The 14971-nt window shown below is 35.5% G+C and overlaps 1 protein-coding gene across 1 annotated transcript in view; it reads left to right on the top strand.

Moving 5' to 3' along the window:
• Nucleotides 1-14971, top strand: part of LOC106172866 (protein MON2 homolog) — a 147911-nt gene that overhangs the window by 130234 nt on the left and 2706 nt on the right. The window contains exons 28-31 of the mRNA XM_087015365.1: nt 12016-12133; nt 13213-13279; nt 13596-13656; nt 14305-14431. Coding sequence (XP_086871491.1) covers nt 12016-12133; nt 13213-13279; nt 13596-13656; nt 14305-14431 — 373 coding nt within the window. The remainder of the gene's footprint in view (nt 1-12015; nt 12134-13212; nt 13280-13595; nt 13657-14304; nt 14432-14971) is intronic.

Here is a 14971-nt window from a genome sequence, read left to right as displayed (position 1 = left end):
TCTTGAATGTTCTAATTATCATATCTTTTTTTACAAAGTAATGTATTTAAGAGTTGAAAGTTAAAAGTTTGTAAGATATCGTTTGCTTCTTTTCAAGATATTGTTTTGACTGATATTGTTTTAATTTTACTTTTATGCATTTGCAAAAAATAGTTTAAACTTTGTGGCTCTGTTGTCTTTTTAAGAGTTTACTGGGCAAGCATATAGCAAAATTTCAGCTAACCTGAACTTTTCTTATATGCACAGATGATTGTTTCAGAAGTATAAGAATGGGCTTCTTATTTTGTCTCCATGAAGCACTGGTCACTCCAGCTGACCAAGACTGTCCATAAGAAAGATGAATAGATGCCGTATTGGCTTTCCGTTTTGTCGGCTAACACCATCATAAAATATGCATGTTCACCAATAGCAGCCCTATTAAAAGAATACGATATTCCAAATGCAAGAATTGTCAGCATTGCCCCTGAAGCATTTTATTGAACTAAACAGTGCTGGAAAGGGGGAAAATTCCATATGAATATGAACATTTGGGGTTGTTTTCTTCTTCCTGGATATTTTTACCATCTTCTGTTAGAATTGTATTGATTTTTCCCTAGATGTTATGTCATTTATGTTGCCTTGGGAATTTGTTGTTAGATGTCCACACATATTCTACAGGAACAGTGTATGTGAAGAAAATGAATTGGGTCAGTATGATGGAATGAATTTTTGTTTGGTTTATACATAGCTTTTTCTGCGATGGATCTTGTCTGCTGATTTATGTAATCATCTTTTGTAGGAAATAATTGCATAGATTTTTTTTTCTCCTTAACTCTTTTTTTTTCCATAAGTTGATTTGAGTAAAAATGGATTTATTGACAGAACTTTTTTCTATTTTTGTAAAAATTGACATATTTTGCAATAATAAAATTTATTTTTTCATTTAGGATAGTGCTAAAATTATGTTATACCGGCTATTCAGATAAATAGCTAATATTATTACATTTCAAATGAGAGTGTTGACATTTGAAAGTTGCACAATTTTGGCTAAAATTTTAGCTGAAAGTACCAAAGAAATTTAATCAAAAATAGCGCATTAATTGAATGTCGAAGTTAATTGTAATCGAAAAAATAATAACAGAAATTACCAGCCCTTACCTGTATATCTTTAATCCCTGGCAAAAGTCACTTAAATAGTAGTTTTCTATTTATTCCTCCACTTGTATAGTTCCATATTAGCGCACCCAAGTTCAGTGCACAAACTCAAACAGAGGCTGCATACCTCACAGTAGTCCATCCAATCAATGGACGCAGGGGGCCCTCTATAATTGATACTCCAGGTGACGTAACGCCACGCTGGAAGTCAAAAGAGTTTTCTTTGCGAGTTCTTAAAGGTACTGACTGTGCTATGCCTTGCATGAATGGGCCGTTCTCTGTCAATAGAGGGCGTTATGTAATATCTCACCGTCGTTGGCTAGATCAAAGTTTATTTAATGTGAAACTGCATAACGGAGAATAATAGAAACTGTGGCTACCCAGTTCAGGACAGAAAGGAACCGACTGTGAAGAACATAGAAACATGCAAGGGCAGTAACTGGAAGTTTTCAAATATTCACAGCCATTTATTTTAGGATAAAATCCTCTAGTTATTTACCCGAATAATTATTTATGCAATGTTTGTGGCCTGTTGCTTTTGTTATCTTTATGTTGAAGTGAAAATAGTAAGTGTTTATTTGTGACTGAATGTTGTTTGATCAGGGTATGAAATTTGGAATTAGCAGGGTTGTTTTAGGGTTTTGGAGGTGAGATATGTTTGATAAATTCCTGGTGCATTTGACCAAGAAACAGAAGGTGCAGATGCCTGGATGGTGTTTTCCAGAACAGAAGTGTAAAGTGTAGTAGCAGTGAATCATATATACATGCTACAGTTTATTTAATTTATCTCAACAATGTAAGCTTCAGTACTTGAACATTGCTGCACAAGTTTAACTTGCTTTTTTGTATCTTTTTTTACATAAATTCTACTTTATTTTGCTGTAAGAAATTAGAAAATTATTGTTATCCTTCTGTTGTTCATTTAATATTGAAAATAGGTATAAATATGTTTGATCAAGGCGATTTTTCTATTGGTAACAAATTAGCTACCTAACACAAATGCAAATTAATTTTGAAAATTCATTTTTTAAAACTTAATTATTAAATATGGTGTCAAAATCAAAATTATCGTGTCAAAATCAAAATTATCGTGAAAACCTTGCCGTAGAAAAAAAGCAATTTGAAAAATAAGGATTAAATTTCATTTAAGCTAAACTACATCAAGTTTAATGATCAATTTGGGAGCAAGAAAATTAAGATCATAAAAGAGAGAAATGTGGAATAAAAGTTTTGTGTTTGAAATTTGATGGGCTTAAAACTTAGATTCAAAAAAGATCAAATAAAAAAACTAGATTTAAAAAAAGGTTAAATAAGAAACTTAACAGTAGAAGTGTCAAAAACAGAAGTTTTTGTACATTGGCAGTCTGCTTCCAAGTAAATAGTATTAAATAATATAATTTCATAAATATTTGATGAAAATATTAAAATGTTAATGACATCTTAAGTGTGTTAAAACATTTATTATTATTATTATTATTATTATTATTATTATTAAATATATTTTGTAAGTGATTTATTCTCATATTTCAAAATGGCCCAATTTGACACGCTAGTAGTCATCAGTAACTGCACTATATCGTTCACTGCTCTATAAATATTCATAAACAGTAATTACTGGTCAGGAGCACCTGTTCTTTGACCAGTATACTAATGGGCAGAGTGGACATTAAAATTGGACATAACAGCTGCCCTGGCAGTGGTCAGGAGGAGTGGACACTGTCCACCACAGACATTGTACTGGCCATTACTGGTCTCTCTGAGCTGCAGTTCATCATCTAATGGCTTATATTTGGAGAATTTTCCTTTTGAAAAGTGAACCGTCATTTGTGTTTATTTTGTCGTTGTTATTTTAAGATATTTCTGAAAAATATGAATGATTGTGAAAATTCTACTGATAGGGGAAAAATTAGGGGAAATAAAGGGGAAATTAGGGGAAGTTAACTTCATGTGTAGCAGGTGTCTTACTCATTTATAATGCAAATAAATTACTGTTTGTTTGGACCACAGTGTGAAATACTAAATGGTGATGGTAAAGAGTGAGAAATGAGTATTTTACTTTAAGCATTAATACCATGCATGTGTTACTTACATATTATTTGCACAAAAGATGTATAAATCATTAGAATAAGGATGAATTTTGCTTTTCAATTTTGTTATTTTTGCTGATTTTCCAGAACAAATTTAAGCAATAAATGGTGATCTTTTTAATACCCCATTCTTTAGCATGAAAAAGAACATTTTTAGATGCTAAGTTTAACTCAGTAATAATGTATAAAATTTAAATGAAATTAATATGAATAAAATTTTTTAATATTTTGTTTACAGAATTCCAATATGCACAATGAAGCCAAATTGACTACTCAAAAAGCAAGAAAATTAAATATCATCTTATAATGAAAGTACTTTCTAAATTTTAAAGCATGCTTTGCAGCAATAATTCTTTTTTTTTTTTTTAAAGCAGCTAAAAAAGATTTCATCTTTGTGTTGTGAGTTCTGCTTTCTTACATTCAAGATTCCCGCGTCAAGTCACATGGTACCAGGTGTCATGCGACACCTGGCGTGACGCGTAAACGATCCATAGGCTAATACACTACATTCCTCCCCATCATATTTTCAAAACATGCTTATATATAAACCACTGATAATTAAGATAAGTGTGAATTAATTACAATTGTTGACATAACTTTAACATACATACGGATTACACTTTATCAACAGCATCTTAGTCAACCCTTGCTTTAAATGACAATGTTATATGTATTGTATGCCTTACATCAGCACAGTTAATGATAATGAGATCTATTTTTGTGCATAGTAAATAATAATTGTGCATATACATTACATATTAACGGCACATATAAATACATTATTTCCTTATAACTAAGGTAACATGTTGTGTTAAACAGTGCATACTTTCAAGTCCCATATTTTTTTATATATAAATGTGCATGCATTACTGCATAAACGGCACATATGAACTTTACTAATTATGCTAAATCTGCATTATCAACATGACACATGCACTTTACTCACAAGACTGTACTGTGCATCCAAACAGCTTCAGAATACAAACAACTTTTACAAATGCCTTGATAAAGTGAACGACATATAATTGTGTCACTTGTATGAATAGAATATTTAATGCAAATACAGGCTCAGTATAATGTAGCCAATATATGTATGTAAAACATAGTCAATGTTCGGTTCAAAGTCAATAGAGTTCACAGAAAATGTCCCATTATCTCAGTAACTTGTCCTTGGCATAACGTATTGTAGTGGATATCGCTGTCACATCTGTTAATAATAACCTCATTAGTTCTGAGTCTTCCTCTCAACAATAACGTATTGGAGGTATAACTGTTCTGCCACTTCTCGTAACAACAGCATCTTTGACAGTTCTATCACCTTGTGGTTGGTCATCATCCACATTAGGAGGAGTCACACATTTAGCTTTGGAGGGTTTTAGGGCCCCCCTTCCCTTACAGGGCTTTAAGTGATCATGATGCACCACCACAACTTTTCTTTTTGTTTTTATCTTATACAAAATTGGAGAAAGCACCTCAATAATTTTGAAGGGACCGAGCCATACAGGCTGTAATTTCTTTGAACGACCGGGTTTTGACATGTTATTATATCTATACACTAAGTCACCTTTACAATATTGTGTCTGTCTGGCATTTGCGTCATAGTACGCTTTTTGTGTCTTTAAATTTTCGCCGAGACATTTTCTGGCCAACTCGTGAACGCTCTCTAGCTTCTCTTTTAATTGCATGACATAGCTATTTGGTTCAACATCTCCTTTAATAGATTTTAAACCAAACGTAAAATCAATGGGCTGTCTAGTTTCCCTTCCAAACATCAACATGTTTGGGGTCAGACCTGTTTGTCTGTTAGGGACCGCCCTGATTGCGCTTGTAATTAAAGATAAATGTTCATCCCAATTACTGTCCTGTCCTTCCAAATAACACCGTATGCACTGCATGATAGTCCTATTCTGACGCTCGACGGCGCCATTCGAACTCGGCCTGTACGGACTGGTTTGAGTTTTATTAATGGACAGTAAACTGCAAACATTACTAAACAATTCACTTGTAAAATTGGCACCCATGTCGGAATGTATGATAGTTGGACAACCAAACCTAGCAATGAAATTGTTTACCAATGTTTTGCTAACCGTATCTGCAGTTTGGTCCGCTAATGGATACGCTTCCACCCATTTAGTGAACTGACATACGACAACTAAAATGTACTTATTCCCTGATTTACTGGGAGTAAGTGGTCCTAAAATATCTATGTGAACTCTCTCTAAAGGTGCACCGGCATGGAAATTTTGCAATTCAGCTCTGAATTTCCTGTTTGCCTTTTTATTTTTTTCACAGGCCACACATGAATTGACATACAGTTTGCAGTCGGTAGTCATTCCATACCAAAATACACTTTGTCTCAACTTAGAAAGAGTCCGAGAAATCCCTTGATGACCTGAAATAACAGGGTCATGACACAATGATAAGGCTTCCTGTTGAAATTCTTTGGGTAATACCAAAAGAGGGTTAAAAGAGCTTTTATCAAACCTGCTGTAATATAAAACACCATCTTTCATGGACAGCAAATTGAAGTTTGTCCATAAAAATTTCACAGCTGTCGAGCATAGTTGCAACTCCTCTTGAGAAGGACTTACATTTTCCTCAATCCAACCTATCACCTTTAATAAGTGAGGATCTTTTAATTGCGCTTCTCTGAGTTGACTTGCTGTATACTTTGCAAACAATTCAACATTCCCAGTATTTTCCCTGGGTGGGTCTACGGCAGGTGTAACAGTTTTCACGCTTCTTAGAGACAGGGGCCCTATGTAATCGACATCTTTATTAAATCTGTCCCATTCTTCATGAAGCCTGGTACAGTGATGACAGCCTCCACAAGGTAACTTTGTCACATCACAACCATCTTCATAGTAATAACAGTCTTTGTGCTGAAGAGGAATGCGTGACAATGAATCAGCATTACTGTGGTTTTTTCCCGATCTGTGCTGAATTTCGAAATCATACTGGGCCAATTCCTCCATCCACCTTGCTAAAACACCATTGAGCAATTTAAAACGCATGATCCAAGTCAAACTGCAATGATCTGTCCTTATTACAAACTTTCTACCAAGTAGATAGTGCCTGTACTGCCGAGTAAATCGGACTACTGCTAAAAGCTCCTTTTTAGTCGTGCAATAACGACGTTGACTAGGAGTGAGAGCAAAACTGCCATAACTAATGACCTTTTCAGTGTCATTTTGCACCTGTATGAGCTCAGCTCCAATACAAGTATCACTAGCGTCCGTGTCTAAAATAAATAAACCATCACTGTCTGGAAAGCTCAGCACGGGACTATGGACCAAAGCCTGTTTCAAGTCATTGAATGCAACTTCGTGTTCATTAGTCCAATTAAAAACACTTTTGTTTTTGGTCAAATCATACAGTATACCAGACATAGCAGCAAAACATTTTATGTGACTTCTATGGTAATTAACTAGACCAAGAAATCTTTCCACATCTTTCTTACATTTTGGACGTGGCCAACGTTGAACTGCTTTTATACTGTCAGGATTTGGAGCAATGCCATTCTCATCTACCAATTTGCCCAAATAGAGAACACTCCTTTTGAGTAATGAACACTTGGATGGTTTTAATTTCAATCCATTTTCTTTGAATCTATCCAACACCAGTGCAATATTGGCTATAGAATCATCAAAACTGTTCCCAAGCACAACAACATCATCCAAGTAAGCGAGTACTTGTCTCCACGTCAAACCATGCAGAACTGAATTGACTGCTCGCATGAAAGTAGCAGGGCTGTTAGTCAAACCAAACGGTAGTCTCTTAAACTCAAACAAACCGTACTTGGTCATAAAAGCGGTTTTAGGCCGGGAGCTTTCCTCAACTTCAACCTGATAATAAGCACAGTTCATATCAAGAGTGCTGAAATACCGAGTGCCCGCTAAAACATCTAAGCATTCGTCTATTTGCGGTAGTGGATACACATCCTTAACGGTCACTTTATTTAAAGCACGAAAATCTATGCAATATCTCAAAGTGCCGTCCTTTTTTCTCACTAAAACAGGAGAGGATGCCCATTCGGAACAAGAGGGTTGCACAATGTCAGCGGCTAACAATTTATCTAATGTTGCCTTTTCCTCTTGCTCGAAACCCAGAGGTGTGCGTCTCAGTCTTTGTTTAATAGGCTTTGCTTCGTTGGTATCAATTCTATGTTTAATCTTTGTAAAATGACCGATATCAAATTCAGATTTGGAAAAAACATCGGCATATTTTATCAAAAGATTGCCTAATTTGAGAGACTGCTCATCAGACAAATCCTCACTAGATCGTTTCCACAAATCACGCACGTGTTCAGGAATATTATTCTCCACATCGTTAGAGTTCACATCAACTTTCAACACCGAGAAAGACTGGTGCACATTCGAACTGTCAAAACTCTCAGGATATCCCAGTACACGCTCAATCTCTTCCAAATCACCCATCACATGACCTGCTTTTAAGGTAATTGACTTATCAGTCTCATTCCTTAGAGCGATTGAACAACTGAGGCAAGCATCCGTAAAATCGGTGCTTATCAACCCATAGGGCACCGAAAGACCCTTCTGATCATGTTTAGGGGCGTTGAGTAAAAAGGTTTTGTTCCTTTCCGCCACAAAGGGAACCTGAACAAACTTCTCAGAATGCGGTGGAACAGCAACTTTCTTTGATAAAATAACACGATTTGCCACTAAATAATTGTCACTACCTTTTCTTATAGAGGCATGAACTTTATTGCGTCTTCTATCTGAAGAATCTGGTCTGGTCAACGATATGAAATTGTTTTCCAGACAGATGTTACACTCAAACATTTTCAAGAAATCTAAACCCAATAAAACATTGTCTGGGATAGGAGCTGCAAGTGCTGTCCATTCATACACTTCTGAACCAATTGCTAATTTTAGGCCTTTTATTTCTCTTGCTCGTAAGCTAATCTGCGGTATACCTTTTATGTCATGGTACCCGCCGTAAGTAATTTCTCCAGTAATTTGTGATAACAGCTTGTCACTTACTATGGTCACTTGCGCTGCCGTGTCGATAACAGCGTTAGTTTTGATTCCATTGACATGTATGGGGACCACTAAACTTTCGCCTTTGGCCATGCCATTACAATAAACGGTGTGTGGGATCAGATTTGGTCCTACTGCAGCTGAGGTCGATTGTTGGACCGCACAGGCGACCTGTTGCGGTTTAACGAATCACTGTTTTTCTGGGGACAATTTGTGCTTATGTGACCCGTTTCATGGCAATTATAGCACCTTGTGATGCCCCTAGGGGGTGTACCAAACTGAGTGTCATTGCCCTTTTGTGTTTGGTTCACGGACTGACGGAATAACTGAATCAATTCTAACAACGAGGATTCAATGTTTTGCAACCTCTGCTCTGCATCATTCGACTGAAATGATTTTGCCCGATTAGGACTCGAGCTACGAGGTGAAAACTGAACGCGAGTCACATTTGGTGGATTTTGACGCTCAATATGATCTGTACATGGAGACTGGGGTTCTTTAAAAATAACTTTGCGCACTTGCTTATTACAGTTTTCATTGCGTAATCCCAAAATTTGCATATTTGCTCCACACGTACGGGCATTTTCGACCGCCTCTTCTAATGTTCTAGGTCTCATGCACATCACTTTTCCCACTAAATCTTTATCTGAACACCCACGTAAAAACGATTCAGTGGCCATTTGATTGAATAGGCCAGTACCACGGTAGGCAGACAACGCTAATATTCTCACACGTGAGCCAAATTCTTCGTAGCTTTCGTTTTCTTTTTGTTTTATAGCGGCCAGTTCTGTTCGCGCCAATGATGAATTTTCAGTTTTTCCGAAACATTTCATAAGGGTATCCACAACACTGTGTAGGTGCATTCTTTCGTTAGGAGGTAGTTTTACAAACTCGTCGAGGGCTTTACCTTCTAGTGAGGTGATCATGATTTCATAGATTTCTTTGACTCCCCATCCCTTGCTCTCAGCAACGCAACATAATTTTACGTAATATGAATAGAAGTTAGTACTTCCATCATATGATTGAAAACGGGTGGGCGGCTGGAGGCAGGTAATGTGTGACTCATTGTATATGGGAAATGACCTACCTGTTGGAGGTGGTTGTCGGTTTTCGTCAGTATACAGGGGAGTGTCCACTGGCCGCGATCTTTGCGTGGGAGTAAATCTGGGTACATCCTCACAGAATTGTAGATGTGGCCCTCTCGCATCATAATTCTGACGTCCATAACGGTACGCTGGAACGGTTGGGACACTGACAACTGGTTGCCCCGGGTCTGGTATAAAATCAGCATTTGAACTTATTCGCTCAGATAAACCATGAGTTGAAGACTCCGTTGAAGTAACAGAGACAGGTGGAGCATCGGCATCATGAGGATCATTTATCTCAATGTGTCCTTGCTGAGCATGAGTCAAGGGTGCAGCTGAATTTTCCAATAAGGATGGATTGTCTCGTCTCATATATGAGATAAATTCTGTTTGAAATTTCTGCAGTCCTTCTGTCATTTTATAAACGTTTTCACATAGTCCTTCAAATTTTGAGTTCAAGTGTCTAATTTCGTTTTCCATATGTGTAATCCGTGTTTCCTCACAACTATTGTCAATTTCATTTGAGCATAGAGGCTCCATGTTGTTTAAAATCGTAAAATTATCATTCAACGTAATAAAATGTGACCATCCTTGTCGCCATTGTTGTGAGTTCTGCTTTCTTACATTCAAGATTCCCGCGTCAAGTCACATGGTACCAGGTGTCATGCGACACCTGGCGTGACGCGTAAACGATCCATAGGCTAATACACTACATTTGTATTTGTGTAAAGCACATCTCAGTTTCTTTATCTAATTGAAATTTTATTTTCAGCTAAGAAATGATAGGCAAAGGACTGCCACTAATTATGCAATTAACCTGTTTTTCGTGCTTGTCTGTGGTCCTAATTCTACCTCATTTGATAACTAGGCAAATCAGTCAAGAATTTTCTGAAGGAAAAAGGGGTATACAGTTCTTGTTTCATTATCTGTGAGACCACAATATATTCTGGATCTGATGTCATTGTATGTTTGCCAGCTCTTTTTTTTTTTTTTTTTTCATGGGCAAAATATTAGCACCAGTAACAATCATTGAAGATTTTCCAGAACAGAAGTAAACAAATTAAATCTACTTGGGATGTGAAAAAAATTTTCTTTTACTTAGGCAAAAATTATCTTATATCATACAGTGCTCCAAAATTTAATTTTTAAATTGTTGTGTTGAAGTCAGTAGTGCTTAAATAAATCAGTCAAAATATTTTAGAAAACAACATGTTTGTTTGAATGAGAGTGAAATATTTGTTTGTCTGCAGTATTTCAAAACACTGTGATTTTGTTTCTTTCAAATCAACTGAAGGTGAAGTGGAATACCTAAAATAATATGGTACACAATTAGGAGAGACTTCTGCACATATTTAATGTTTTCAATTTATAAATTTTTATTTTTATCTATTCTTTAATCTCTTAAAGCAAAGGAACTCAAGAAAAGTAAAACTGCTTCATCTAATGTAGGGCATTATGTTTTTGTTAACTTAATTGAAGAGAAAGAAAAAAAGGCATTTTTGCATATTCAATAATTCAAAATATGTTCACTTTTTTATTTGCTTTTGGTTATTGACTTTTAATAATTCCATTATGTAATTATATTATAATTATAATATTCATTTCTTGCTACCAAAAGTAGTCCAACTATACAGTGAAATATATGTCACTATGTGAACAGCAAGAGAATTGTAGAAAATTGTAGATAAAATTATATAAAATTCTTATAAATGAAACAAAGAATCTAGCGATAAAAGTTACCAGGTATCTAAAATATTCACCTGCGCCTTACTGACATTGAAGGAAAACGGTGTCTTGAAATTGTATAACATGAGGAAAACAAACAGGCAGCGTGTTGAGCTGAAGTTGAGTAATATTATCCAAACCCAGACAGATTTACCCACAATCGGATATCATCAACAATTACTTAGACAAGCTTTAAGTAATGTTACAAAATAATACAGGGGTATTACATTGACTGCTTGTTATTGGACAGAATTGTGCAATGTCGTCTGCTCCTGTTTCTATGGTTACTCGTACAGAATGTTTGTACGCATTGGGACCTATGTCACAAAATCAATTTAACCTGGGTTTTGGTCTGAACTTTCACACCAAAATTTTGTCTCTTTTGACCCAAGAAAAATCAGTATTACTCCAAATTAAATGAATTTTTTGTCTGCTTCATAAGAATTAAGGAATACATGGCTTAAGTTTCAGACCATTACTTTACTTACATGGACAACTATGGAATTATCTTATACTGAATTGTACAAAAAAAATTAGCCTAAGGGAGTAAGACCAGTAATTGGGCTCAAGTTCTTTGGTGAATTTTATCCCCAGAAACTGGGGAATGAGCACCAAATTTTCAGTCAGTTTTATGGACTGAAAGGTGCTGCCATCTGTAGGCAGAAAATGTAACTGAAAGTCTGCCTGTACGATAGAGAATTAACATTGATGAGTCCATCATATATTTAATATTATTTGAAAAATGATCAAAACCTTGTCTTTCAGGCTCAACAACTCGTCAAACCTTTTTAGAATTGATTTCATTTTAAATTATGATGTATATCATCTAAGTGGACTAAAAAACAAACTGATGGTGACATATAGTATTTATAACAGAATCAATAAGTGCATGCTTTCTCCGTATTTCCTTAAAGAACTCTCTTAAGGTGCATGGCAGTGATTTTTTTCTCTCATTTACAAGTAACACTCTCTTTATGATTTCAGACATTGCGTGTTCCCTTGAGTGCCAAATATGGCTGCCCCTCACCCACGACATGGGTCCTGGCCATCAACTCTCTCATCTCGGTGCTCATAGTGGGTCTGCCTGTGGCCAGGAAGCATGGTGAGTCAGCAAATTTGAACAGATTTTGATAACAGTTGTGATAGTCAGGTGTTATTTTAACTATCCAGAAAAGTTAGTGCAGGATTAATTTTATCGTTCATATACAGTGAAAGATGTAGTTCATCCAGTGTTAAGGCAGATAAACTGAAAGGTTAGTGAAATGAAATTAATTAATGTGAACACACACACCCCCCCTTAAGATTTTTTGTTTGTATATTAAAATAATTTCTTCAAATATCTTTGCCTTTTCCATCCACTTGTGAATGAAAGTTTTTTACAGAGATGTAAGTGGATAATACATGTATAGTGCTAATTAACCTTTAAACTATCTTTATCTTGGTAAAACAAGTGGCCTTTACCTTTAAAGAAACCATTCACATGATTTTGTCAAGAGAATAAACTATTAACAAATATTCAAGTTTCCGTTGCTGAGTTTTACTGTACTTTCTCAGTCACTATTGATTTCCAAAGTCAGAAATAATCTACATGTTCACCAACAATACAGTCATTTGCATTCCTTGCATTTATAGTTTGCATAAAAATGCCATTCTTGGGCAGTGTATTCATACCATTATTTAAAGAGGATGTTGCATGTCCTTGAAATACATCTGCATGTAAAAGAACAGGCTAACTGTAAATATAATAGGATAATAATAGTTTGCTGAAACAGCAGCTAAATTCCAAGTTATTACTCTGCCTATATTTCATTGTGTCACAATATTCAGACGTCTGCCCCAGGAAGACAGTGTCTATGTTATTGCTTAATACTTTATTTCTATGAGATGTTCAATTCATATATTTTCATTTCTTATGATTTACAAAATATGTGTGAATTAGTAATGTTGCATTTTCAGATACCGGTAGCTATTTGATTAAAAATTAATCATTTGAAAAAGCAAATATTTCAACATAGATTTGATTTAAGATAAACTGTATAAAACTGATTGCATATTGCTCTTGATTATAATAGCCAAGTGGCACTAACTTTATAGTAAACTAGATGTTGTAATTTAAATATGATGAAAAATGTGGCAGATATGAAGGTTTATTTATTTATTTATTTATTTGCTTTCCTTCAGATGTGGCTTACGAGGGTGTGTGGTCAGAGTTGGCTCACACACTGGAAGAATTCCTGTTCTCCAAACAGTAAGTTGAAAACTTAGGAAAGTCTTCTTGTTAGGCTGGTTTTAGACAATTACAACTTATTTCATCTGGTTGTCTTAAGATTTGTGTTTACTTTTATTTGTGACAGCTGGAAAATTAACAGGTTGCACCAGATTTTTTGATTGATTTATATGTGACAAGCACGGAATAACAGGCCCCACTGCTCCAAAGATAACAACCAAGATAGTTGATCTATATACTGTTTTGTTAATTCATTCACTTATTTTTTCAATTTTATTTTTAATTTCTGAACAAGTTTCTCACTTTTGATTCACTCTCACTGTTTGCTCTTCTTCAGCCCTACCCCTTCCACAGCATCAGTGGAAGACTATCAGAGAGATGAGGCAATTGATTGTAGGGTAAGTGGTACATGCTCTCCCACCTGTTCTCTTGCTTGTGGACACAAGTCAAAATTGAGATTAAGAGAATAAGCTGAATACACAATGCTGTAGATTATGATGAACTGATGTATACTGATATATTACAAAAGGACAGCTAAAATGGGATTTTTTTCACAAAAATAACACCAACATGTTTTTCTTTTGTATTCATCAATTCATCAAGTGCAAAAGGTAAATTTAATCCATTTAAATGTACATTTTTAAATGACTCGCTCACTGGGCTCAAGTCTATTTTCTAGGCCAGACCAATTAAATTTACCCTAAAAAAGATGGTTTCCTTGAACACATATCCACCAGAATGTACAGAATGTGTTTCAGTCTCACCTAACACAATTATGTGATCTGGGATGAGATTCTGCCACATTGTGCTGGCATTTTCGTTATAGATATATCAACCAACTTCCATACATTTTAAATAAAGATACTGGTTGCTTTTTTAAGTTATCTGTATTTTTAAATTATGTATTTTCTACTTATTTGGTATCCTTACATTTTTTAAGTAATCATCGTTGTAGTGCTCTTTTTTTCCATATTTGGTGCCTTTGTATTTGCCAGCTTTGCTGTCTAGTATATAGATCTATTTAAATCTGTGCACAATTGCTCCAGGTTGTTCAGGTAATCCGGGATGAGATCCTGCCCTATGGCGCTGGCATGCCCAAGGAATTTGTCATCAAGATCATGCACATACTAAACCAGGGCTCCATACATGCAGCCACAACTGATGCTTTCATAGGTACTGAAATTAACTGGGTTTCACACAGGCTGGAACTGTTGTTCCTACATGTACCTTAGGGACTTGAACGAGAAATTTTTGAAGGACTGGTAGAATATTGTGTTCAGTCAGTCCACAGGACCAGTAACAGTATTATGGGGTGGCCATTTTGAACTTACAGTAAAAGGTCCTTCTGTCCAAGAAATTTTTCATAATTGCTGGTCTGACTGTTTTAAAAGTCTTCAGCATGCCTGGTGGGTGGGATTCACTTAAACATGATAATTTGAACCAATTGACAAAGTTTTTGTCCAGATCCTCTTCAAGTTAAAATCTTTCACAGCTTTGTAATGAATTAATAATTCCACTAATTAATTTTTTTTAATTGAAGCAAAACATTACTTCATGTTTCATGTTTTAAGACCAAAAACGCAGTTACGAAACTGCTCTGAACTGTGTGTGTGTTTGTGTGTGTATGTATGTCTGTGTGTGTAAAACTAGCTGAAGGCCCAAGTTCTTGTAGAACTGATCATATTGTCAGTTCTGTTCAGTATTTCCCAGCAT

This window comes from Lingula anatina, chromosome 6, assembly GCF_051362555.1.
Source record: "Lingula anatina isolate TDL-2025a chromosome 6, LinAna3.0, whole genome shotgun sequence".
NCBI classification, from domain to species: domain Eukaryota; kingdom Metazoa; phylum Brachiopoda; class Lingulata; order Lingulida; family Lingulidae; genus Lingula; species Lingula anatina.
The sequence above is the reverse complement of the archived record's forward strand: the minus strand, read 5'-3'. Positions and strand labels throughout refer to the sequence as shown.